Genomic DNA, 24,725 nt, shown 5'->3' with positions numbered 1-24,725 from the left:
TTAGTATTGGTCTGGTTAGAAACTCAGCAGGCTGGCTTGTTCATCATCACTGTTTTTCAGAGGAAAGAACGAACTGAGAAAGACCTAAGCAGAAAGAAGGCCAGAAGATACCAGTTTCAACTAACTTTTACCTGGGTGCAGAATTAAGCTTCTCTCTAAAAACCAAAAACTGCATCTCTGTCTACATTGCCTACTCTAGGAAGCGGATTTTTTCCGCTCTTTGCTTCACTAAAAAGCTTTTTAGCTCAGACGGTTTTCTTCTGATGCAGAAATGTGAAAGTATTGGGAATCTTGCACATTTGTACAGCAAAGCTGTTGCTCACTTAGGTCTGTAGTTGTGAGGGTAGATGCTGCAATGGTCACGTTCACCTGCAAACAGCAGTTGTCTTTGCCTTACAACAGATCACAGGTGAGCCATGTCATGAGAAAAACATGCTCAATTACAACTTCCAGGCTGGGTGAGCAAGGACACCACTAGTGGGTCTGCAGGTCCGAAGCCCAGTGCTGGTGCCACACCTCAGGTTCTTGACACAATGATAGGTCAACACGAGAGGTTTGAAAGTGGGATGGTTGTTGTTCGAATGCCAGAAATAAAGGAGAGATATGGCCTGTGCGGGACTTACAAAAAGAAAAGAAGATCTTACTCTCTACATATTACATTTTCCAAGATGAAGTGTAATGCGTAAAAAGCAGTCAAGACAGGATTAACAAATGTCAACAAGTAAAACAGATTTCCTGGAATGATTCTGGAATCATGTAATCCCTGTCCTAAGGAAACTATGTGCCTTGAAGATGCAAGACAGACAGTGGCATTTCAAAGGTGAAAGTGTTTCTGAGGAGGTTCAGCTACTTTTTAGTTCATCAGCTAGTATACGGCCTGGATTTTAAAAGAGGTTGTGCTGGATAGAAGAGTCAGAATTGAATTGAACTATCACATGAAGTCAAGGAGAGAAGAATGCAACAAAACATACTTAGCATGAACTGGTATAGAGTTGACAAAACAGTAATCCATTTGGCATGGCAGACTTTTCACAAATTGGATGCTGCTAACATCTCTGTCAGAAGCTGTTGTTATTTTATAAGGTATTGTTATACTCACGAATTAGCCAGCTTTCATTGGCATGAGGGCTGAAATGAGACCCCTATGAATTACTATGCTCATTGACTCAGTCTGCAGTTAAAAAAAAAAAGTTTAAATCCCATGTAGCACAAAATGGCGTTCTTGAGAAATGAATGGCTCTATAGGTAAGACAATGGATTAAGATTAGTTTCTAATTAATTCTTAAGTTATCTGTCTTCTGCTCTGACAGGTGTTGATTCAAGACCTCTCTGTACTCAGAAGCTCCACATTTGGATAACCCAGAAGGAGCTGGGGTGGGAGGGGAATGGCAGACAGGTATACTAAAGCCTATTACTTGTTTTGCAGCACAGGAAGTTCCACCTCAGCATGGGGAAAAACGTCTTTACTGTGAGGGTGACGGAGTACTGGAACAGGCTGCCCAGAGAGGTTGTGAGTCTCCTTCTCTGGAGACCTTCAAACCTGACTGGACATGTTCCTGTGCAACCTCCCCTGGGTGATCCTCCCTTGGCAGGGGGGTTGGACCAGATGATCTTCAGAGGTCCTTTCCAACCCCTACCATTCTGTGATGGATAGGAGCATAGAAGTTACTCTTCTGACAGCAAAAGCAGAATGGGATGAATGGGCCTGCAATTTTTAGAAGTGGTCTCCCATATATTGTAACTATGTAGCACAATATTTTGATTGCATTTCACAGTTCTTTCATAGCCAGGAGTTTCATTACAGAAATTTTCATACCACTATACTTGCAAAAAGGTATACATGCCTTTTTATCCCATTACACTTGTTCCATAAAATCATTTTCCATTATCCAGCTCATGGATAGCTCATGACTTTCCTCTAAGCAGGAAAGTCCTACCTGCCACACAATTGTCATGAACTAGGTAGGACAGGACAGAGTTTCAACATCAGTATTTATAAAATTAAGAAACTTTAAACTGCAAAAGAGAAAAAGAAAAAAAAAAGGGGTAGTGAGGGAAAAATTATTTTCTACCTTGACTGTTAGGTTCTTAAGCTGCCAGTATTTAACATTAATGTCTCTGTATTTCAAGGTCATGACTGCAACAGTTCTGCTATTTGTGGATAACAGTGCGAGATTATCTGCCTTTCACCAGTTCAGGCACTCCACCTACACTTACTCACAGACTTGATTTTTTTTTTTTTTTTAAATGTTTAAAAGGTTAGAATCCACTCTTCCGAGGTATAATGGGCAAAAGCAAAAGTGCATGTTTTAACTGAAATTAAACTACTCTTTTCTTGATTCAAATAAAAAAGTTAGCTCCAGCAGTACATTCACCCACAAGAACCTTAACACCTCCAACTTCATAGACACCCACAAATTATTTTTGTAAACAGCAAATTACTGAACATAGTACAACACTCTATGAAAGAGAAAAAGAATGCACACAGTCAGCACTTTCCTTTTTGACTAGAAAATGAAAATATCAAACAGTAAATAAGCTGGAATTAAAAAACAATCAAATCTGGACCCCAAGTGGGGTATGGGTTATGATGCCACATAACTGTACTTGACTCTTGAAACCAATCATGCACTAAGGAAAACTCTAGAACGTTGTTATGCAGAGTCTTGGCAACCTAATTTGGGACATGAAAGTTATTTGCACTACAGCACCATGGGCAGTAAAGAAAACTGGTATCACAGTTTGATTTCAACACCACATCCTCAAACAAAAAGAGGATGCTACATCTGAGTAACATGGATGGAAATTTCACCTGCCATCCCGAAGTTAAGCTGTGGCATTTCTTCACTTTTCGTTACTTTCTTCGGGCTTGGTAAGTCCTTTGCAGCGTCTGATGCAAAGGCCCATAGCTTTTTCCTGCTTGTAACAGTGGAGGCCTGGGTTTTTACAGGTTTGTTCGTTGTGGGGCACCACTTGTACCCCGGATTCGCCTTCATAAATGCATCCTTGTACTAGAAGGGAAAAGGAAAATTACCAGTCATGACATTATACTATACACAGGGCAACAGAGTGCACTGCATGTAAGAGGATTTAATACAGTAAATAATCCTTAAATATCTTTATTTTTTTAACAGTTTAATCACATGCTTAAGAGTCTGACCGGCAACACAATCTATTAAGAAGAAATATTAAGGTAAGTATAGCTGTATTTAAAAAAGTGGAGTTTCTCTTTCCTCTCCTGAGGGTTTGTTACCCAGAGCAGGCTGAAGTTCTGATCCTGCAAACTGCTCCCCAGTGCTTGTATGCTCAGTCTGGGAAATAGAGACAGCTATTTGAATTCTTTTGCAGGTACAGTCTTTATTTACTTTCTAGTTTGAATGAAATGAAAACATACATTTAGCAAGAAATGCAGCATGATGCTCCTTACCTTGCACTCATTTTTCTGTAATAGTTCTGTATTTTAGAATATTTGAGTATATGCTTTCTCAAACCATGCACCAAAAATAAATCACTACCAGTATCATCTCATTTTCAGTAACTTCTGATATATCATCACAGTATTCCTTCCAAAATGTACCATGCTGCATGGCTACAAAAAATAAACTGGGACCTTTCTTTGGCCTTGAGCACACATCTCAGTTGTTTGCTATATTCTTGGTATGAGGCAGCAAAACAAACAACAAACAAACAGAGTACAGATGGGGGGGTGAGGGAAAAGGTCTGGATCCTACACAGTTTGGGGGGTAGGGGAAAGGATGGGGACCTTTTTAATACACAAAATGCAACAGAGACGTTTTCCACGTATCTTGCTGACCAGACCAAAACCAAGATTTTTGAATGTTAACGGAAATCAAAAGAGCACATTTCAGTATTTTAAATGTGTTGCTGTGCAAGGTGGAGAACGGGAGAATCAGAGGAACATGCCATGCATTCCAGCTGCAAATGTTTGCCTAACAACTGATAGGGGCGTACAGCACTGGCTGCTCGGGGAGCCTACCCAGTAAGTACCAGTGCTGACTGCAGGGAGAAGGAACCCACTACCTCCTCATGCACCAGGTAGCTCTCGATGGCAGCGAACGGCCAGAAAAGCATGAAGCACATGGCTGGGCAGCTGCAGGAAGTTTCTTCTGTGATTACACATGTTCCCACCCACCCGGCTGTCATCAGACCTGGTCACGGCAGAGAGAAGCACCTATGTTTCATGCACATGCCTGCAGAGAAACACAGGTAGCGGAGGGAAAAAAGATCCCTTGGGTATCAAATACAGAAATAGCACTGAAAACCCTCTGATAAGAGTCACGGCAGTGTTTTCCCAGATCAGTAAACAGCATGCCTTATGGCAGGATCACCATCACGTGTATTGCTTACTTTCATTTCCATCTTAACCTATCAGCTGGCACTTGCTACCTCCAGACTATAGCAAGCATAAAAACAATTCAGTTTACAAGAAGCACAGCACTCTGTGAACCGCCTGTGTGAAGTCCTGTATTTATAGAAATGGCTATAAATAATAAAAATCTGCAGGGACTGGTGACCCACATACACACTGTATTTTCTGAATAGGGTGTATATATTAAATCTGCAAACTAAGGACTGCGACACTTCTCACCTCGCCCATTTTCCCTGTCCCTCGGTTTGGTTTGGGAGCTCAGTACACCACAAAAACAGCCTGGTGGAGAGAAGGGAAGGGCAGGAGGGTAAGGGAAGAGGCAGAAAGGAAATACAGAGAGAAGCAGCTTTGCCTTCCATTGTTAAAGCCACAGCCCACTCACAGATCATGTTTCCTGCCTGCAGAGTAAAAAGCACAGAATCGCTAGCAGTGAGGTACATAAGCTCTTCGTATCAGCACTGCTGCTTTGAGTAATTGAATTATTCTGTGGAGTAATTTGACAAGCAGACAAGCTGCCCATCAAATGAGAACTGAACGTATGCCATTTGCGAGACAAGGCAGCAGTAAGCTTTTAATCAGTTTCCAACAAGAGCAATTCAAGTGAGGTGGTGTATTAATGGATTTTTTCCTCTGCAAAGCCAAGAAGTGAACATTAACTGCACTCTCTGAAGGGGAGGGAGCAAACTGAGGGAGGACAACTCATCAGCCCCTTTCACAGTCTCAAAACTCAAGATAAAAAAGAAAATGTAGTAAGTTCAACAAGGGGCAAGAAGTAGTTTTTAAAAATGCATACAGGGGTCTGATACAAATCTCAGAAAGACTTTCAGTATTGATTTTTGTGACTACTAGACCAAGGCCTAAAGTGAAATGATAGATTATGCTTGCCAGGTCATAAGAAGATAACTTAAATAAGCTACACAGTAATGAGAAAATGCCAAGGGCAATAGTGGAGCTTACTGGTTTCCCCCATTTGACCAACTGTGCAGTAAACCAGCTTAACATAACCAGTCTAAGGATGTCTCTAAAGTCACTTGGGGGAAAAAAAAAAAACAGGTTAAGAGGCTAAGTCCTTAACCTGTAATGCAAAGATATCACCTTGGTTCCCACATGTGAGTGGCAGAGATGGCCTGGCAGGGTCATGTCCCAAAGTCTCAGGTAAGATAAAAAAAGCTCAGGAGATGTTTGTGGGATCAGTCTGATGTATCATTTCTGTTTTGTGAAAGCCTGGGGAAGGATGCATTCTGCGGTGGGACTGGTGCCACTTCAGAGCCGAGGTTAAAAAAGGCGCTCGCCTCAGTGCAGCTCCCTGAGTTACTTTCATCACCAAATAAAAAAAAGATTTGCTTTTTCCAGTGTGGGGTGAACAGGAGCTCACAAGTGGATTCCAGCCACATCTCAGGGTAGCAGTTAGCACGTGCTTAGCTTTAAATGTATGCTTAAATCCCACCAACTGGCTATTAAATGTCACATGAATCCTGGAGATTTAACAACAGCAACAAAAAAATCCCCAGAAAATACTACACTCCGGTTTTCACTCCTGAGGGACGCAGGGTTCACATTACACGTTACCGTCCATACGTCACCCAGTGAACCTGCCAGACTCCAGCTGGGAAGCCAGAACATTTATCCTCTCCTACCCCGATGGGGCTGCCAAAGCAGTGGCATGGCAGGGACAGCAAGCTCCCAGTCAGGCTGCCTGTACCTGCAAAACCACTGGCCTAGCAGTTACGGGGAGAAGTGCTCAGCTCTGCCACTGAACGGCAGCAGCCCAGGTTTATCAGGCTGCTCCCTGCAAGAATCAATCCTGACTGTCTGGATCTTGCCTATTAAAAAAAACTATTAAAAAATGAAGTGTTTTCTAGCAAGGGAAGTAGGGCTTGAACAATAATAATCTCACTGGATATTTTCCAAGGCAGCTGAATATTCCCAGGAAGCTCTGTAAGAGTTAACAGAAGAACACTACACCTATTATTGTAGTAACTAAAAACACGGGAGCATATTTATCAGTGGCCAGAACTCACTTTCCCCTCAGTGAAGGGAAAAGCTAACAAACAGCAGGAACACTTGTGGTTCCACTTGGGAGTATTTATCAGCTACTGAGCTTAAATCCTCTAGAATGAAACTTTCAAACTTAAGTTGATCTACAAAACCTGTAGGATACAAATAGAAAGCCTGCTCCTAAAGAAAACACCAGCAAAAGCTGACACAGCATGAGGTCTCTGGGGCAGGTGTTGCTACAGGAGACCATAAACCACAAGACTGAAAACAGAGAGATCATGGGGACAGTTTTTCTAGGAAATTAAGGTACCCCAAGGTACAGAAAGGTACACAATAGGATTTTCCAAAAGTGCCTAAATGAACCACAGACCTGATTATCCTCTCAGTGGGGATCACAGATAGATGTCCAACCCAACAGAAACTCATAATGCCACTTTGCAAAATGTTTGGGTGCCTCACTGTCTTCCCAAATCCTACACCTTGCATATAGCTAGATACATGTAAGTAAATATGCCAATGCCTAGATTTGCACGCTGCTGAGGTAGTATCAGTCGCTGGTACTAAGCAGTTGAGAAACTGAAATGGGCTTCAAGCTTGATCTGAGCCAAGAGGTTTTGTAAACTCTGTCTTCAAGTAGTAAAAACATTCTCAAGACTGCAAAACAGCAGGGGTTGTAGCCACTGCAGTAGGGACCACTTCTGTCAGGCCCATTTGTATCTCTAGAAGAGTGATTCAGATGCTCAGGGTACACAAGACATGTTGTGGGGGTAGCAGATATGACACAGGGTCCTTTGGGAGGTGTGTGCCCCGCCAGGGCAGCAGCCAGAGGCTATGCAGTGAAAACTGGAAGTCAAAGGGCACTGAAAAGCTACATTTAAGTAACAGAAGCTCATCCACTGTATTTTAAACCTTGACAAGTTTATACATACAGGTACTCAAACAGAAGATTATTGGCACAATGGTAATTTTATGTCCCTCCAAAGGCGTTCACCTTCTTGACTTTTAAATGAGCTCTCCTTAGGAAAAAAAAACCACACATCAATAAATGGTTCGCACTAGAGTTGACATTAACATCTTTTTGACAGTCTCAGCAGTAAGCCTAACTACAAAAGCGAGTGCTAAAACAAAACAACCGATCCACACACACAGAATAGGTCTGTTGGTGAAGAGAGCCCAAATATATTCAATAGCACATTATAGCTGCTAATTATCATTGTAACATACAATTGTTTAAAAAATAAAAATTATACATTATCTCTCTTCTACGCATTCTTGGGACTAATTGTAATGATGTAAACTACTTAGATTTATTGTTTTGCTTTGACGTTGCATATGCAATTTGTTCTTCATGCCAAGAAAAATAAATAAATCACTACAGGAACAAAGATTTCTGTAACAATATGATTAATAGTTTCAGATCTGTCACTTCTTCCAACAGTTCTGCAATTATTTTCCTTCTTAATGAATGAGTTTCCTTCAGCAAGACAAAAGGCTAAGAAAAACAGTCACATCAGGTTTATTTCTTTCAAAAATTATTTCTTCATTTTCATCTTTCCTTCCTTTGTATCTGTACTGGACCTCCTAATAGCCCTTTTCCTATACATTTCAAGAAGCATTGCTAATTTATAGTGGGAATGCAGAACAAATCAGGAACGGTTGGACAAAGCTGAGACTCAAGTATTTCAACACTGTGTCACAGATGGGGAACTACAGAAGTACCACAGACCCTGCTTCAGAAAGGACCTGCCATGCAGAACACTTTGTTTTTCCTGTGGACCTTTCCATGCTTACACAAACCACTGAACAGCCAGACCGTATACATCTGTGTTAACACTAGCACACAACTTCGGGTGACAGGGCAGGTACAGATAATAGCTTCCCTAGTCATTTCACAGCTATCTGTACTTCTTGTAGTGCACTAGCATTACTCGACAAATGAGAGATTTTCTTCCTCCTCACTGTCCCTCTATTGTTTTTCCTCAGATTGAATTAAATGGTTACCTGCAAATCTGTTTTGGGGTGATGTTATCAGCCTAAGTAACTGGCTGTGTCTCTCTCACTCCACTATTGATAATCCGCAGCCTCCTCAGGGCCAGCTTACCAAGCAAGCTATTGCTTAAAAAGTCTCGTTTAGATTTTAAGTTGATGCAAAGATACTTTGTGAAATATGGGGATAAATCTCTTTTCCTTGCTCCCAGTTAAAGGACTCATTATGTATTGCTCTCTGATTTGGGTATTAGACTCTGTCTCACCAAAGGTTGCTCCAGCAGAAACTGGTTAACAATACATAGGGAGAGTACTTGATGAAACACTAAATAATTTTTAAATTCTTTAGCATCAAAGGTAAAGAGGGACTACATTTGTTGACCATGCTTTTGGCTTGATCCACCTGTATTATAATAGCAACCAGAATTACCAATAGCAAATACACAGCTTGAGCCAAGTACCACTAGTCAGCTGACACTGAACTCCATGGTTTTTTTTTTAATGGCCACTATCCACACACTATCCACATGTTAATGCATGTAGTGCGGGAATCATCAGGTGATACCTATCACAAAGCGCATATATTTGTACCAATGACTACTAGAGCCAGGTTAGTTTGCATACACAGACCAATTTCTTTTCATTCTGCTCCAAAGGACCAAGTGAATCAAAGCAAGAACAGCAGCTGCTCTGGGCACCATAATCCCACTGGAGAAGCTGAGGAACTCGCAGAAAAGAAGACCCCACAGACAAACAGAAGACAGACAAATACGTAATGAACTCCCTTTATACCCCTCATTCAGACAGAACATACCTCCTTGGCCATGTCAGTGTATTTCTGCTTTTCTTTTGGATCTAGAACAGCCCACCAATCTGCCAAGATTTTGGTTGCGCCACGATTATCGAGGCGAGGGTGTTCTTTTCGCACGAGAGAGCGATGGCGTTTGCAGAACAAGAGAAATGCATTCATTGGTCGGCGGGCTCGTTGCTCTGAGGACTCGTCATCTTCAGTTTCATCAGCATCCTGCTCTAACCCGTCAGCGCCAAGGAGTGGCACCTAGCAGAACCAAAAGGGAAGGTATGTAAACTCAGTTATCCAGGCTTCTCATGGAGCCTGAGAGCCTGTGCATGCTGTGTGAACAAGGGAGATGCACACAGATACACACAGATGCCTCCAAAGGCCAACTGTTCCGTCTAGAAGACCTGGAGTTCTACATCAAACCTCCTCACCTGACAGTCCAAGGTTCACTGATGTGCAAGACATAAACTCTGATTTTGAAGTGGAGCAGATTTCTAAGCTGAGGACCATTCTCTAGTAAGAGTCCTAAAAGGGCTGGAGGGAGGAGATCCTTCCTACACCCTTCCTACAACCTAGAAATCGTCTCAGTGGGATGAGGTCAGCAGAGCTACCTTGGACCACAATCACTCGTGTTTGCAACTACAAAATGCATAGGAAGGGACGTGCATTGGTAACAGTTGTTCCCCTAACTCCTGCCGTTCATTACTCAGCCTGTGAGCTGTGCTGCAGTGAAGCCACTGCACAGCTGCCCAGTCAGAGCCAGAGAGCTAATCTCAACAGAATACACTGCCAAAATGTACTCTCTATGCTCACAGACCAGCCTATTGTTCCTGCAAGGGACATACCCCAGAGGACTAGTTCTGACTGAATGAAACCTATTACTGTACAAGACGGAAAACCATCTCCTACCTAACTGCACTATCCCTTCAGCTGGGATAGAGTTAGTTTTCTTCACAGATGCTGGTGTGGGGCTGTGTTATGGATTTGGGATGAGGAAGTGTTGATAACGTGCTGATGTTTTGGGTTGTTGCTAAGTAGTCAAGGACAGTCCAGCTTCTCGTGCTGGCCTGCTAGCAAGAAGGCTGGGGGTGCATGGGAAGCTGGGAGGGTACACAGCCAGGACAGCTGACCCAGGCTGGCCAAAGAGATATTTCATACCATATGACGTCACGCTCAGTACATAAAGCTGGGACGAAGAAGAAGGAAGGGGTGAGGGGACATTTGCAGTTATGGCATCTGTCTTCCCAAGAAACCATTATGTGTGATAGAGCCCTGCTTCCCTGAGGATGGCTGAACACCTGCCTGCTGATGGGGAGTAGTGAATGATTTTGTTTTGCTTTGCTTGTGTGCGTGACTTTTGCTTTACCAATTAAACTGCCTTTATCTCAAACCGTGACTTTTTTTCACTTTTACTCTTCCGATTCTCTCCTCCATGCCCCCATGGGGGAGTGAGCGAGCAGCTAGGTGGTGCTTAGTTGCCGGCTGGGGCTAAACCATGACACCGGAACACGGCTGTTTTATGCCATACTGCAGCAAGTGACCTGTAAGGTCAATAGAAAGCACTGTCAGAGCATCAGGCTCCTCCTTGTTGCTCCTCATCCTTGTCAAGGTCACCCTTCCTTATCATTATGTGGCTCAAGGCAGTCTCCTCAGCACTGACCTCTTCCTTCCTGCCTTAGCAAAGCATCAAGGAGATGCAGATATGAACATTATCCACATGATGGAAACATCACATCTCCAAACCCCATCACCTCCCATTCCCCCTTCTTGTTACGGAGGATGAGTCTAACTGTACATTTGTGAGGTGCTATATTGTAGGATCCTTATGAAAAAGGGCAAGCCCAGCATCACTGAACAATACCAAAATACTAAGCGTCAAATGAGAAAGAGATTATTCCACTCTCAGTATTCTGGAGGATAAGTTGAATTTCACATACAAAGATAGTAAAAATTGTTGACAGATTTTTTCTTCTTTTTCTCTTTAATCTTTGTATTTTTTAAATTTTTTAAAAAATAAAAGTATTATCTTGGTATGTCCTCAAAGCCACCAGAAGCAGCTGTTAATCACAGGCTAACTTCATGTCTAAAAGAACAACTAAAAAACCCATGTCAAAATCCCACCGTGAGCAATCAAGACCAACATGTGTAACGTTATCAAAACAACCTTGTTTAAACTCTTACAGTTTAACTCTAAAAACCAGAGTTTTATCCGAGATTTTAAAACTGTGGTTGACAACTCACTTTTTTTGTGTTATTTGCTATTTACCTTCATAGGTTCACGGGCAGAGCATCACTTCTTTTAATTGGCTGAGTTTGTTCACAAAAGAGACCAGCAAGAAGCAAACAAAACAAAAACACAGCTAGGGAGAATCTGACCCACCATTAACCTTCTACAGTCAAATCATCCAATGAAGTCTACCTTATCAATATCCTCCTCTTCCTCTTCTTCCTCTTCCTCTTCAGAGAAGTCAAGGAGCTTCTTGGCAAGCAGGGGATGCCACTGAAGACACTTTCTTTTTGGTCGCTTCCCAGTTCCTTCTCCTTCTGTCGAATGATCCTTATTCCTACTACTGCCTTTCATTACTGTGACCTGTCATGCAAAAAGAGTTGTGAGTTCACAACAAACCCTTAAGCACAGGTGACTGTCACATAGATGCTTAAACCAGTGGCAAATACATGGGGCACTAATGCAAGACTCTCAGAAGTTTTCTGGAAAGGTAATAGAGTTTTATTCCAATTACCAACAACAGCATAGAGTATCTTTTCCAATCTTAACATTTCCACCTAATGCCCAGATTAACTGGCAGTATACAATTTAATAGCACAAAATAAGGACACCAGCCAGTCCAGTTCTCAAATGTGCTCCTGTCTGAAGGACAGCAGAAAAGTCCTCACACTTCACCGGTCAAGTGAATGAGAGACTCCACAGCTCTTCCACACCTGTGTCCGCTGTAGTTTTTCATATTTTGCCACTGAAAATATCAGGATATCCCTCTTTTTAGCAGTGGAACATATCGCTAGCCACTGATCTGTTATCATGTGCTTACATATAGCAATGCTGATGAAGAACCCCATGACACTATGAGCTAGGATTTCCCAAGTGCCATTAAAAGGTACAATAGGGAAATCCGAATCCCTGTTTAAGAGAAATGAATTTTAATACATGAATTTGAAACAAGCAACCAGAAGTAGTTACTCCAAAGTGCTCATCCACAAGAGCCCCTGCGCAGCAAAGAAAACAAACCGTCTGCTGAACCAAGTGCATGCAGAAGCTAAGTAATACTTACACACCTACCTTGTGTGTGTCCCCTCATCTAAAGAATACCTCAGAATGACGTCTCAGTAAAAATAAATGCTTAATGCATGCTAACTACCAATTTAAGGGATGGTTTAAAGATCTGCTACCCAAGTAAGTGGCAAATAAATAGATAAATAAATAAAACCAGCACATCACATCCAAGTATTGAAGCCCACACAAAGCAAGCACTGCCGGCACACAGTCCGGTCCCTGGTAGCCTTCTGTTTACACTGTGTAATGTCAATGGATAATCCTGACAGAAGCATGGCTGGCTTTCCAAGAACACAACACAAACATCAAACTGAAACTGGAGAGTGGTTAGGCAGCTGACAAAAATTGATGAAGTTTCAGAGGCACTTCTTGCCAGCAGGATAAAGAAGCTGGGCTAAGTCCTGGTGCTGCACATGAAGCTAGCAGAAGCTCTGTTGTTGACTCTCAGGAGAGGGGCATGAAACGAGGTCGAGCTTTTTAACTGCAAGGCCGCATCCCATTTTAGGATGCTGCTTTCTGCAGGATGCCTGCTACAGTACTAATGTTTTCAGCCTACAGCTGCAGAAGAGAGAGCTGTGACACTTGCACTTATACACCGGTTGCCCAAGCCCTGGTGCCACTGTCAGGGTGAATGCCCCACCAGAACCTTCTCACTCAGCAGCTACAGCCCATACAGCTCCGGTCACATTCCTACATACCCCACCCATTTAGCAACCACTAATTCTGCTTTTAGCTGATCTCTTCCATTGTGTTTCTTGTTGGTTAACTCGCTGGCATTTTGGGACTATGCCCTTGTTTGCACCAGAAATATGTGTAAGCAGCTGCTTCCCTGGCAGTCTCCAACAGAAGAGAAAGCTGAAGGACCTTTAGACACTGCTTGCTGGAGGAAAAATCTGAACCATGAAGGAAGCAGGTTCAGAAATTTTAACCTACATTTTAAAGTGGCATTTTCCTGGATGCATATTTAGATTTTGTTAGTTCCTCCCTGCTCGTCAGCAGCACCCGGCCCCCAGCAGTTAAGGATGCCCTGTAACTTCATAGCAGCTTGCCATTAAGCTCCATGCTTTGCTGTCCCCATCACACTTCTTCTACTGGGACTCCATTTAAACTTTGATTCCACAGCACCTGCTCCTCTGTTCATTTTCTGTAACCAACTCCTGCCTTTTCAGGAAGTATTATGTGGCACATAATCATGCACCATTTCACCTACATATTTGTCCGTGATTTGCAAAGTGGATCCAACTACACAGAAACAAACAACTTCGACTTTACAAGAACGTTAAAGTGTGGAAAATCAAGCTGCAATCCAGTATCATAAAATGCAAGTTTGACATTGTTTCTGTCCCACAGTGACATCTGCCATGTACCACACTGCACCGTGCTCCCCATCTGTCTCTCCTCCTAAAGCGCTGAAGCACCGTTTCTTTTGTTTGGGGTATTTTCGGACACAAATCGACAAAGGAGCTGAGTTACTGTTCAAGCAGGAACTTCAGCTCCTGCGGGTATTAGAGATTCGTTAAGTCTCGGTGTTTGTTAAATGACAGAGATCTGCCTATTACCGTAGTCAATAAAGTATGTGGTCTACTTCTGAGCACGATAGATGTCCTACAAGTACGACGGGGAGTCAGCTACTCCAGCCCTTACCACTGACTTATCTAGGTGAGCTAATCCTATGGTTTCTGCCTGCAGTCAGTCCTAAGTAAGATGAGTATTACTGGTAGCCTTCTACCTTGTTAGCGTGAAACTAAACAGATGTTTGAAGAGTGCTCCATGATCCTGCTTTACAAAGCTCAGCTGAAGTCTCAGCGCTATTTCAACAACAGCATCACCTTTAGCTGGCGCCTCACTGCCTGCTGCCCTTGGAAAGGTGAGCATGAGAAAACTTCACAGGACTGATGTGATCCCACAGTGTATTTTACATGTGTTCTCCCTCACCCCTGAGGCCCTGCCTGTGCTCTGTGCTGAGCAAGGCAGCACAGACCCTTGCCACCGGTCACCTTGCAAATCCCAAAGGGCCTCTCAGTACATTAGGTCTCTCTACTACCACCCAGCTCACAAACAACTTTTATTTTCTTTGCGTGAAGGCTAGGTATTGTTTTCTTAAGTTGTGACCCATTTTCCCCTAGTCGTCACCCTGAAGCAGCATTTCTACTATGAAGAGGTTCTTCAGCAAGATGGGTCGTTCCCCTGTGAGCTGAACAAGCATTTAGGAGATCCAAGACACAGAGTAAGTCAGGTCCTGGCTGTTAAAGAGGCACCACTTACTAGAGAAAGACACACAGTTGCTCTTTGCTTCTACTTCAGAGTGGATCTCTGCAACAGTCAACAACAAAAGTCCTCCTGATTTAACCCCACTGATGGAAGGGTTGAGGTGACAGACTGCCTTCAAACTTCACTTTTACAGCACGGCCTGGAAGCCCCCCACCCCTTAAGTATGTCAAACTATTTTCTCTATTCTCTATGTCCTCCCTTCTTTCCAATGAAATAGGGGATCATTCATAACATGAACAGATAAACTATTTCCGCCCCTATTTTTTAATACTTTGGTGTTTCCAAATCCTTTTCCTCACTTTTGCTTATTCAAGTTCTCGTAAGTTTTGACCTGTATTTCAGAGACTTTTTTGGTGTTCACTTCTTGCTGATACCTATCTCAGTCAAATCGATTAGCATAATGAAAAATGTTCTAATTCTCTATTACACCGCATGGGACTTCTCCTCTTAAAAAAAGGATGCTGCCATAGTGTAATGAACTTGTTTGCCTTCGGATTGCTTCATCTTCCATATTACTACCCCCACACTTCATGGACAATTCTGTCATAACTGTTGATCTATTCACATACAATTATATGAGAGAAGCTGTTCCATAAAATAAAAAAATCCAGTCAAATGCAAAACACAGCTAACATGAACACTTTCATTCATTTTTTTGTATGGATGATTTTGGCATGACATAGCGTAACTACTTAGACAAGACACTTCCATGGTCAAGTGAATGCACATATGAATAAATGACAGTGCAAGTTTTACTGGCATTATTTATTTGTTGAATTGCAAAACATGAACAGAATCCATTTAGTGGACTCTTCAGATTCCATTTTTTTATCTGATTTTTTTCCCCTCAACACATCATCAATAGCATGTTAGTTGCTTGTTTTGTATGGGAGATGGGAAGCTGGCAGACAGAAGCAAGCAAAAATACCAGCTCCTTCTCTCCCTCTCAGGGATCCCCAAGTGCTGGCAAGCATCCCTACCAGCCAGCTTTTGAAAAGAGAGGTGGACTTGGACCCTACAAGAACTGAAGCGTGGCAATTAAATAGTTCCATAGAAAGTCACAGAACAAGTCACGGGCAGTTTGTGGGGCTTAAAAGTATAGAAGATACACAACACCCAAAGTGCAAAGTTTGCAGTAACTGGAATTTATGAAACATATCACACACACAAAAAGTAATTTCTTCTACAGTATCAGTAAAAGTATAATGTATCTTTTAAGGCAAATATAATGGCTTTTAGAAGTTAGCAAGAGGAAAAACAATTAAAACCACATCACAAGATTTTACAAGATATTTCTTAGCTCAAGGATGACAAAAAAGTGACAAACACTAGGGAGAAAGTAAGAATATTCCAACAAGACAAGACAAAAGTATGGACAGCTTTGCTTAAAAATAAGCCACATATGCTTTATAACACCACCAGAGGACACCTGTCAAGGCTGACATTCACGATCCACTGACAGCAAGAGATACCTTCAGGGCGATGTTCTACACCTACCTTTACTGCAGATACACATCAAATGTTACAGAGATATTATACTGATAAAAACAGGTAACAATTTTTTTTCCTTTTTCATTTTTTTTTGGTGTAAGCTGGCTGTATTATTTCCTTTCTGGTCCTGGAAACACTAATCAAAGAATCACAGGTTTTTTGGATGTCTTATAAATATGTATACCTGACAGGGCTTCAGAGAAAAAAAAATTAAGATTCCTTAAGAAAAAGCTAGATGGTGTGGGGGGGAAGCGTGAAGGAAGAATGATTGTTTAACTTTTTATGGCATACGTTTCTATTTCAATTATACAACTCTATGCAAGTCTTCATTTTTTAAGTGTTCATTAATAAGTGTTTGATTACCTTCACTGAGATTAAATTTTGTCTTCCTCCTGTCTTCCTCTGTTGTTTACAAAACGTGGTATAGACAGGTGACCAACTTCTGCAGTCCTAATTTTGGGACTATCTCTCCCCACGGTTATCTGTCACCGAGAGTGCTGCTAGCGTTTGTGCTAAACAAGATGCACTCACCAGGTGTTCCCCAAACTTCGTCCACAAACGCCAAAATCCTTACAAAGGTCTTTAAAAGTAATCAAGTGCTGCAGGGCGCATGTTGTAATTCAGGCTAGAAGGAAACCCAAGACCTGCAAAAGCAGAAACCCAGAGATTTCTGACTACGGTGTAGTCCCTGTTGGAAGGTTCTCTGTGGAAGAATGTCTGAGCTTCTGCAACATTCATCTTATTTCCATGAGGACAGTGGAAATTAATTTCTGTTTTCCTGTTACCTTAAAACCGCATTTCCTGGAGTCCAGCTGGGGCCTCAGCTGACTCCATGCAGATTACTGGTCCAAAGCAGCAAAGGGAAATTTCAAGTGTATTTTCCACACTTTCTGCTTTGTTTTACACTATCTAAATTCTCCCCTACTTTATAAAAACAAATGCCAAAGAGAGAAAAGAGGACCGAACGATGACACTAATGGCTTGGTGTTTTGGGGGCTACTGAGTCAGTGACCTGAGCTGTTTCAACAAAGAAGCAGGAGAATGGGAAATGAGCTCATGTTCTCACAGGTCTAGTGGGCTGAAGAGGTATTTGAAGTTTTGAATAAAAGCAAAAGGAGATTGCTGGCAGTAAAACACACCTACATGAATACACAGGGTTTTTAAAAAAAAAATATTTCTTTTAGCTCTGGAATAACTGAACCAGAATATTTCTATAATGAAGGACAAAAACTAGTTGGCACTAACTACTGACCAGTCAGTGAACGTATTCTTTATTGTTTCACAGCGGAAAGCCATTAATGAGCTTTCTAACTTTCGGAGATGTGATGGTTTAATGGGGGACATGCTGAGACTCAATGGAGTCCTGTTTGCTAGCAGACGTTTGGGATAGGCTGTCACCACACGAAATGCTTAGCAGCACAGCAACAAGTGTTACTTAGTTTTTAATGACACGTTCTTCCATCTTCATAAATGTTTTTAAACTATTCCTTATTCTCTTAAACTCAGATTTACGTTGCTTGCTTGCTTTATTCTCTAATATATAAAATTAAACATCAAGATCATAAAAAGAATGTCAACAGAACTTTTTAAAATTTTCGTTTTTTTTTAAGTGAGTCTTTCATGCCTACCAAAGAGGAATAAAAGAAATTTAAACCAAAAATCAATAAATTTTAAAACTTCAGCTCTACTCTTTCTCTGCTCATTCACACATGCACAAAAACGAAGATGTTCTTTGCATTATTTTAATGCAAAGAAATCAACCATGTTTTGTCTAAGTACAAGAAGCACTTTACATTGAACAACTGTACTCACCATTAGCGTGATAACAAGATGATTAAAAAAAAGAAGGGGGGGGAAATTTGCTACTAGCGTTCACTTGCCTTTTTTACGTGCATATCATTTAGTTTTGCTTTTGGTTAATACTGTCACGGTTAATTCTTCAGAGTTATTAGTCAGAATGGTTGTAAGGGCACTTCAAATGCTAGCTCTCTCCAAATCTGCTTTTAAAATTGAAACCACACAGACAGCAAGTGCACAGGATGGCACAAGAAAGCTTCACACTGAAGAAAAACCTCACGCATTCAATAAATAGAAAAAACTTGCCTATCCTGTGCAAGGAATATTCTGCCCAGACGTGCTTGGGTCACCATTTCAGGCATCTGTGTTTTGAAAGATACTAAATGAACATGAATCTTTCCATGAGACTTAAGCATAATATAAAAAAAATAAAGCTTGAAAAGTCATGAGGAGATATGTAATCTACTGCAAAGTCTTTTAATGATGGCTGAGTTTAAATGACAATTTCTTGTTTGTTTTTCTTTCTAGTTATCTTTTTTTCCTCTTCATTTATAGAGGAAAACATGAAGCAATACAATGAAATATATTTTACGTCGTAGGGAGTCCTCATTAAAATAAATGAAAGAAAGGCAAACCCTGCCTACTACAACATTGCCCTCAAAATACACACTTAGGAACTGGATCCCATCACTACAGTGCATGAGTAAACTGATTAGGAAATTAAAAAGACAAAACTTAGCATAAATCTTGACTAGTGGGTTTTCCTTATGCCCCTGACAGAGAACAAATGCAGGTGACTGGACCTTGCTTGGCCAAGTGAGTATTTCAACCTACACTCAGCCTGAAATTCAGTATGTAACCCAAACTTGGGAGTGCTACATTAGCTACTGGAAAACCAAGTTAAGAGTGTACCATGGTTAGGCTGCCAGCAAGTGCTTACTGTCAGTAGGGCAAACTACTTGTTAAACTATAGCTTGGTAGTTGTAGTCTACAAAATACACTCAAAAAACCCCCCAAGAGAACAAACAGCAAAAAGACAGGGAAAGACGGGGGAATAAAAAAGGGCGAAGAAAAAAGAATGAAGAAAAAAGGCAAAGAAAAATAAACTAGAATCATTTTGCTTGACAAAGACAAAATAACAGGCTTTGAATACATGTAAGACATCAGCAAACAGACTCTATTTTCCACATCCACAACGCAGAGCACAAGGGGGTGGCCTCTGCTGACGGAAGGAGAACGGAGGCCAAGCCCCGAGAGCGTTCCCTTGCAGGCAGTGGGAAATGGCTGCCGGGGTCACCCGGCGCCCCGGGACCCCCGGGGCTGCAGCATGCAGGGCAACGGCACTGCTGAGCAAACTGCCCAAGTTGTCATGTGTCGACCCCCTCACCCCATCCGCTAAATGTTAAAAAAAAAAAAAATTAACCTAATTATGAAAATCAAGTGGTGTGTGATATTTCAAACATGTAAGTAAATTATAAAGTATTTCAAAATGTACTCAAAATGCAGAGAATGCAAGTCGGACGGTCAGATGGGACTTTGGACAATCTTTATAAAAATGACAACCCCCCCAGTTCTCTAAAGTCTTTCATTATTTTGGTTTTCCTCCAATTTGGATGTTTTTTCCTCAGTCTGAATGTCAGACTTTTATTGGGTAAAACCAAATCAGTACGTTTATATTAAGTTATCAGTGCTGGAAGGTACCAACTACCAGGCTTGTGGGAATTGGCTCCCAGACCTACAAAAACAACTTCTATGAAGTGAGTAAAGGTTTAGGAAATGGTAAAGCTTTTCTTTTCTACTATGCTTTATCCTAAATAAATCTAATCTCTGAGAACAGTCAGGGCTTCAAACACTAATTACTAATTTTTAAAAAATCACGGCGCTGGTACCCGCGCAGCATAACGGGGGCTGAAAAGGAGCGTCCCGGGGGCTGGAGCCGGCGGCTGTGCCACGGTCAGGCAGCCAGGGCGGCGCAGGCAGGCAAGGGCTGCGGGGCAGCCCAGGGCAAGGCAACCTCCCGGGTGGCTGCCCCTGGGGTGGGCAGCGCTCCCGGGCACAGCGAGAAGGTACGGGTGCGTGCCGGCGGCTGGCGCAGCTGCTGGGGTGCAGCGGGGGACGGGTCCCGCTGGCCGGCCAGGCACCACTCCCACCGCACCGAACCTGCGGGCGAGGGGGTGCGCATGCTGGCTGCTTTAGGGCTCCAGCATCCACGTGCCAACTCTCCAGTCATATCAAGCCACCACCCAGCGCTATGGGAAGAGGCAAATGGCAGTAAATACCTGCTGTGGGGAAGAGGAGAAGCCACGCTGGCATTTGGCAGCTCGGCTGAGCGATGCCCTCGCAGGAGACCTTCGTGGGCCCAGAGGAAAGCCAACGAGGTGCTCGATGCTTTCTCGGAGACGGCTCCCCGCGAGCTCGGTGCTGGAGGAGAGGGAGGACACGGAGCAGAAGCTGCGCCTGGGCAGCAGGCGAAGGGGTTGGAGGTGTTTACTTCCAAACTGGCCCCAGCCCTGGGGGTTCCAAACTGGCCCCAGCCCCGGGGGTTCCAAACTGGCAGCTGGGGCGGGGCTGGGGGGGGCGGGGAACGGCAGCTTGCACCTAAGGCTTGCCCTTTTAAAAGTAAACTTAAAACCCCAACGACAAGCAGCACGTGCCATGGAAATAAAAGACCAGCCCACACACCCAAACGATTTGCCCGCAATTGTCCCTGCAAGGTGGCTCGCTCGTGCTGCCGAGGGGAAAGCCGCTCGCCTCCCCGGTGCTGCAGCGCGCCCGTCTTCGATGGAAGAGCTCGCCTCGCAGAAATAAGTTTGGGGCTTAAATCACTAACATCTCTATGCAAACGCATTAGTATTTCCAAACAGGAGCCTCCACAATTTAAACAGTCTGAAGTAACCTGCCATAACCCTTTTGCATTAACTTTGTTTTCTTTCAGATTGTGTGGCTTTCTTCCAGAGTCACTTGAAAAAAAGCAGTCGTCTGAAGACTCAGGTCTTAACAAAAACGGGCCTTTATTTGCCTTGAATTTAAGCTAGAGCAGGACATTTGCTATTGCAGGATTCACTTCAGCCTTCAGCAGCTGAAGAGGCAGAAACAGCGAAACAAGAAACCTAGCGAGTCACTGGCCACAGCTACACTTACTTCATCGAAACATTAACGAGACTCCAGTGACAGACACACTCTGCTAGCCAAAATGTCTGGGTCATAAAGCACAGAAGACGACAAGCATTGGTTAGGGTGAGGACACCAGGCACTAACCACCCCATGTGCCAAGCGACCGCCACAGCAGGTCTTGCCCACAGCCATGTGCGTCCCCTGGGAAAATCCACCTGGATTAGCCTAGCGGCTTCCTTTGCCTGGAGCTCCCGGAGAGCGGGCAGGGGTGTCCCTCACTGGATGCTCTGTGCAGTGCCAACGCAAGCGAGCCAAGCAGCGGGGAGCGGCGCCAGGCCTCCCGCGCACGTGGCCGAGGACAGTCACCCCGGGGATGGATACGCTGGGATACCTGCGCCACTACACCCGGCCCTGCTCCTAGGTGAAGGAGATGTCACCCACCCAGCTAGAAAGCTTGGGCATCCTTTTGCTCCGAAGCAGCGTTTCTTTTTGCTCCTGCACCGGCTGTCGCAAGAGGAGAGCGCGCCCACAAACCTGGGAAGGTGAGCAGAATAAATGCCTGAAATTCAAAACACAGAGGAGGCAGAGCCCAACCTACTTTGCAATGCTTCCTCCCACGGAGAGGGGGATGATGACAACACGCACCACAAAAGGCCTCTGCTGACGCCAGAGCAATTTATCAATAGCACGCTTCTCCTCCAGGAACAGAGAGTAGACTGTGAAACGCACCCACCTCAGACAGGAGACGAGTGCTTGTCTGCAGAGCATCACAGACCATAGCAACGCCACAAGCCAAAAAACCACTGACTTTTAGCAAGTTAAAACAGGGGAGAAATTTTGACAGAGAGGATAGTTGCCTGACAGCGATGAAAACAAGGGTCCAGAACTGAGACAGCGTTCACGTACACACCCTGAAAATTTTGCTTTTTGCTGCTGTGTCATTGGAACTACCTGAGCCTGCACAAAAAGCAGCTTTTCTAAAAATACAGCTGTCATTCCTGTGTTTTGCCGTTATTTTAGTATCATCCTAAAATTAAAGTCTTTGTGATTTGTTCACGGGATCACCGGGGGCTACCTCTCACTTTTGCAAGTCACTAAACAGTTAATCTCAGCATAAAGAGCTTTAGAGCCAGTGAGATCACAGGTAAGATGGCCACAGGAAACACTTAATAAATTTCAGTGCATGGGTACACCCATCAGCTCATCCCATCATCTGCAGTTCAGCAACAGCTTCCTCACTGAAGGGCCTGTTGGGTAAGAACTCAAATCAAATTGAAATTTTATGTGACCAAGAAGGATGGAGTTCTGCTCACAGCCTTCAGAGGATGAGACTCTCTGATTGGGGGTGGGGGAAGGAAAAAAAAACCACCCCAAAACATCAATCTTTTTTACATGCCACTCCCAAAGCGTCATTTTTATCTTTGATTAGTAGGCAGCAGAAACACAGCCAAGTGCTTTTGCACAGCGTGGAGCAGCACAAAAGAGGAGATGTTCCTGCAGCAGACATCGCAGGGTGAGCCTGGCTGAATGGGAAAATTGTTCAGTTCTCCTTTTCACCTCTTGTTGATTGTGTCCTAGCGTCTTCTGCAAAACTGGGACAATGAGGCTGTGTCCATCGCTACTGTAATCCATTCTAAGGTTTACCATGTGCGTAATGAAGCTTTCATAATAAAATTCAGTCATAATTACTACCAGTGTCAGGAGAACCATATACAGCTGTATGAGCAAACGAAAGTTAGTCCCTTAATACATATTTAATAGGCCATAAAATACCCTTGCACAATCCAGTATTATGGTTTGTCTACTTTCCCTCTCTTGAACTCAAATTCAACAGGCTAAGACAGTCTTCCAAATGACCCCTCGAAACAGCTACTACCCACCGCTCCTACAGAAGAAGAATCAAATTAATGGCTACAGACAGTATTTACTCAGCTTTGCTCATCTTCAAGATCACTAGCTCATACATCATGGTAATGCAACTCTTATCCATCTCAGAAACAACAATAAAGAGGCTACATGAAAATTTCAAATAAAACAGGCTTGTGCAATGATCACTGACATATACCACAAGGTTGACTTGATAATAAATTCCTAGCTACTATCATGTTTTCTGAAGAACCAAACTGTCACAGTCTCCTTCCGTCTCCTCCCCCTACCAAGAGATAAAGTGGGTAAAGCAAAAAATTACTGAAAAGTGAATCCCTGGAGTCTCTTTCCTGCCTGAACCCTACCAAACTCTGTGTTGATTTCCAAGCTACTGGCCTAAAATAATATTAAAAGAAATACTAAAGCAGCAACACTTTGTCAAAATACATTACATTTCAAATTAGGCATAACCCAAGAAGGTAAACAGAATGCCAGGGTAGAGCAGAATTTTGTTTAAAAGCTGGATATAAATAAAAAGTGGGAAACAAACAAGTTTGCACACATTTATCAGTTATATGTGTACTTCTTTCTAAAGGCAGCATTTTAAGCATCAGAAACAAGCTTTTAATGCAGACTAATTCCTTAGTGCAGTGGTTTAATTTGATCACAGAAGGAGGAGTAGAGCTAAAGGAAATCTGACTCTGTTTTTGGAAACACCACCATCTCTCAGAACTATGCAGATCCACATAAAATCCTTTTGAGTCTATCAAAATCTGTAATGATTTTTGAAAGCAGATGTACTATCTCAATACGCAATTTTCAAGTGCCATCTAGTGGTTATTTTAATTTTTATTTCAGTTTGGTATTTAAAAATAACTTCCCCCCACTTTTTAAATTTTAAAAAAGTTTGTTATTGCCATCACTTACTATTATTTTATTATATGACTGCAATGTTAAGTAGATGCTTAAATTAAGACTAAGTTTAAGCATTCTGATGGACTGAATTTGGGCCAGAAGACAGCTGATTTTAGGACTAAGAAATTAAAAGAAAGAAGGAAAAAAAAAATCTTATCCATAGAAACAAAACAAGGCACAAATATCAGTTCGATATTTAGAGCTTTTTCAGTACAACTGTACTGAAAAAGTCATTGTACTGTTTTTCAGTACGATGACTTCTTATCATGAGAAAATTCTGACATGTTAAAGTCCATAATTAATTGTGCCTCAACTGAAAGCATGAGAAAATCCCAGAGAATAAAGCATGTTCTAAGTATTCCTCACATCAGATAAAGCCAAAATTCCACAGTGTCATATCAAGAAGTCTCTGTTTTACACTCAACCCAACCTGTGATCTTGCACAGACCCAAAACTCTGATACTCAGCTAAGTTTGGTGACTTAACATATTAGACTTATAAGGGGGACAATTACTTCAGGTCTTCTGTCTCCCACCTCAACTATCCCCTTATTCTCCAAGTATAAGGAATTGGACTGACTAGGTATCCCAAAAATCAGCTACATGTGCAAATGCAATACAGTGATGCCCAAGAAGGCATCACACCTGTGGTGCATGCGATGCAAACAAGTTAAGCGAAACATGCAAAGCACATCAAACCCTGAATTCAATGTGTATGCAGACACATATGTGCTTTTATCTCCATCTGGAATTCCCCAGACACAAATAAGTACGTCAGTACCAGGTAGCCAACCAGACAGTGAAAATATC

General features: G+C 42.6%; 1 protein-coding gene across 1 annotated transcript in view; it reads right to left on the bottom strand.

Annotated features, from left to right (window-relative positions):
- Window positions 1-11,763, bottom strand: part of BBX (BBX high mobility group box domain containing) — a 59,039-nt gene extending 47,276 nt beyond the window's left edge. Inside the window, exons 1-3 of the mRNA XM_082003297.1 lie at window positions 11,593-11,763; window positions 9,189-9,431; window positions 2,813-3,011 (exon numbers count right to left, since the gene is read on the bottom strand). Of these exons, the coding sequence (XP_081859423.1) occupies window positions 2,813-3,011; window positions 9,189-9,431; window positions 11,593-11,754 (604 nt within the window). The 5' untranslated portion in view covers window positions 11,755-11,763. The remainder of the gene's footprint in view (window positions 1-2,812; window positions 3,012-9,188; window positions 9,432-11,592) is intronic.
- Between the last annotated feature and the right edge of the window lie 12,962 nt (window positions 11,764-24,725).

This window comes from Phaethon aethereus (genome assembly GCF_964289735.1).
Source record: "Phaethon aethereus genome assembly, chromosome: 1".
Classification (NCBI taxonomy): Eukaryota; Metazoa; Chordata; class Aves; order Phaethontiformes; family Phaethontidae; genus Phaethon; species Phaethon aethereus.
Note: the sequence above shows the minus strand (reverse complement) of the source record. Positions and strands in the feature narration are given on the sequence as shown.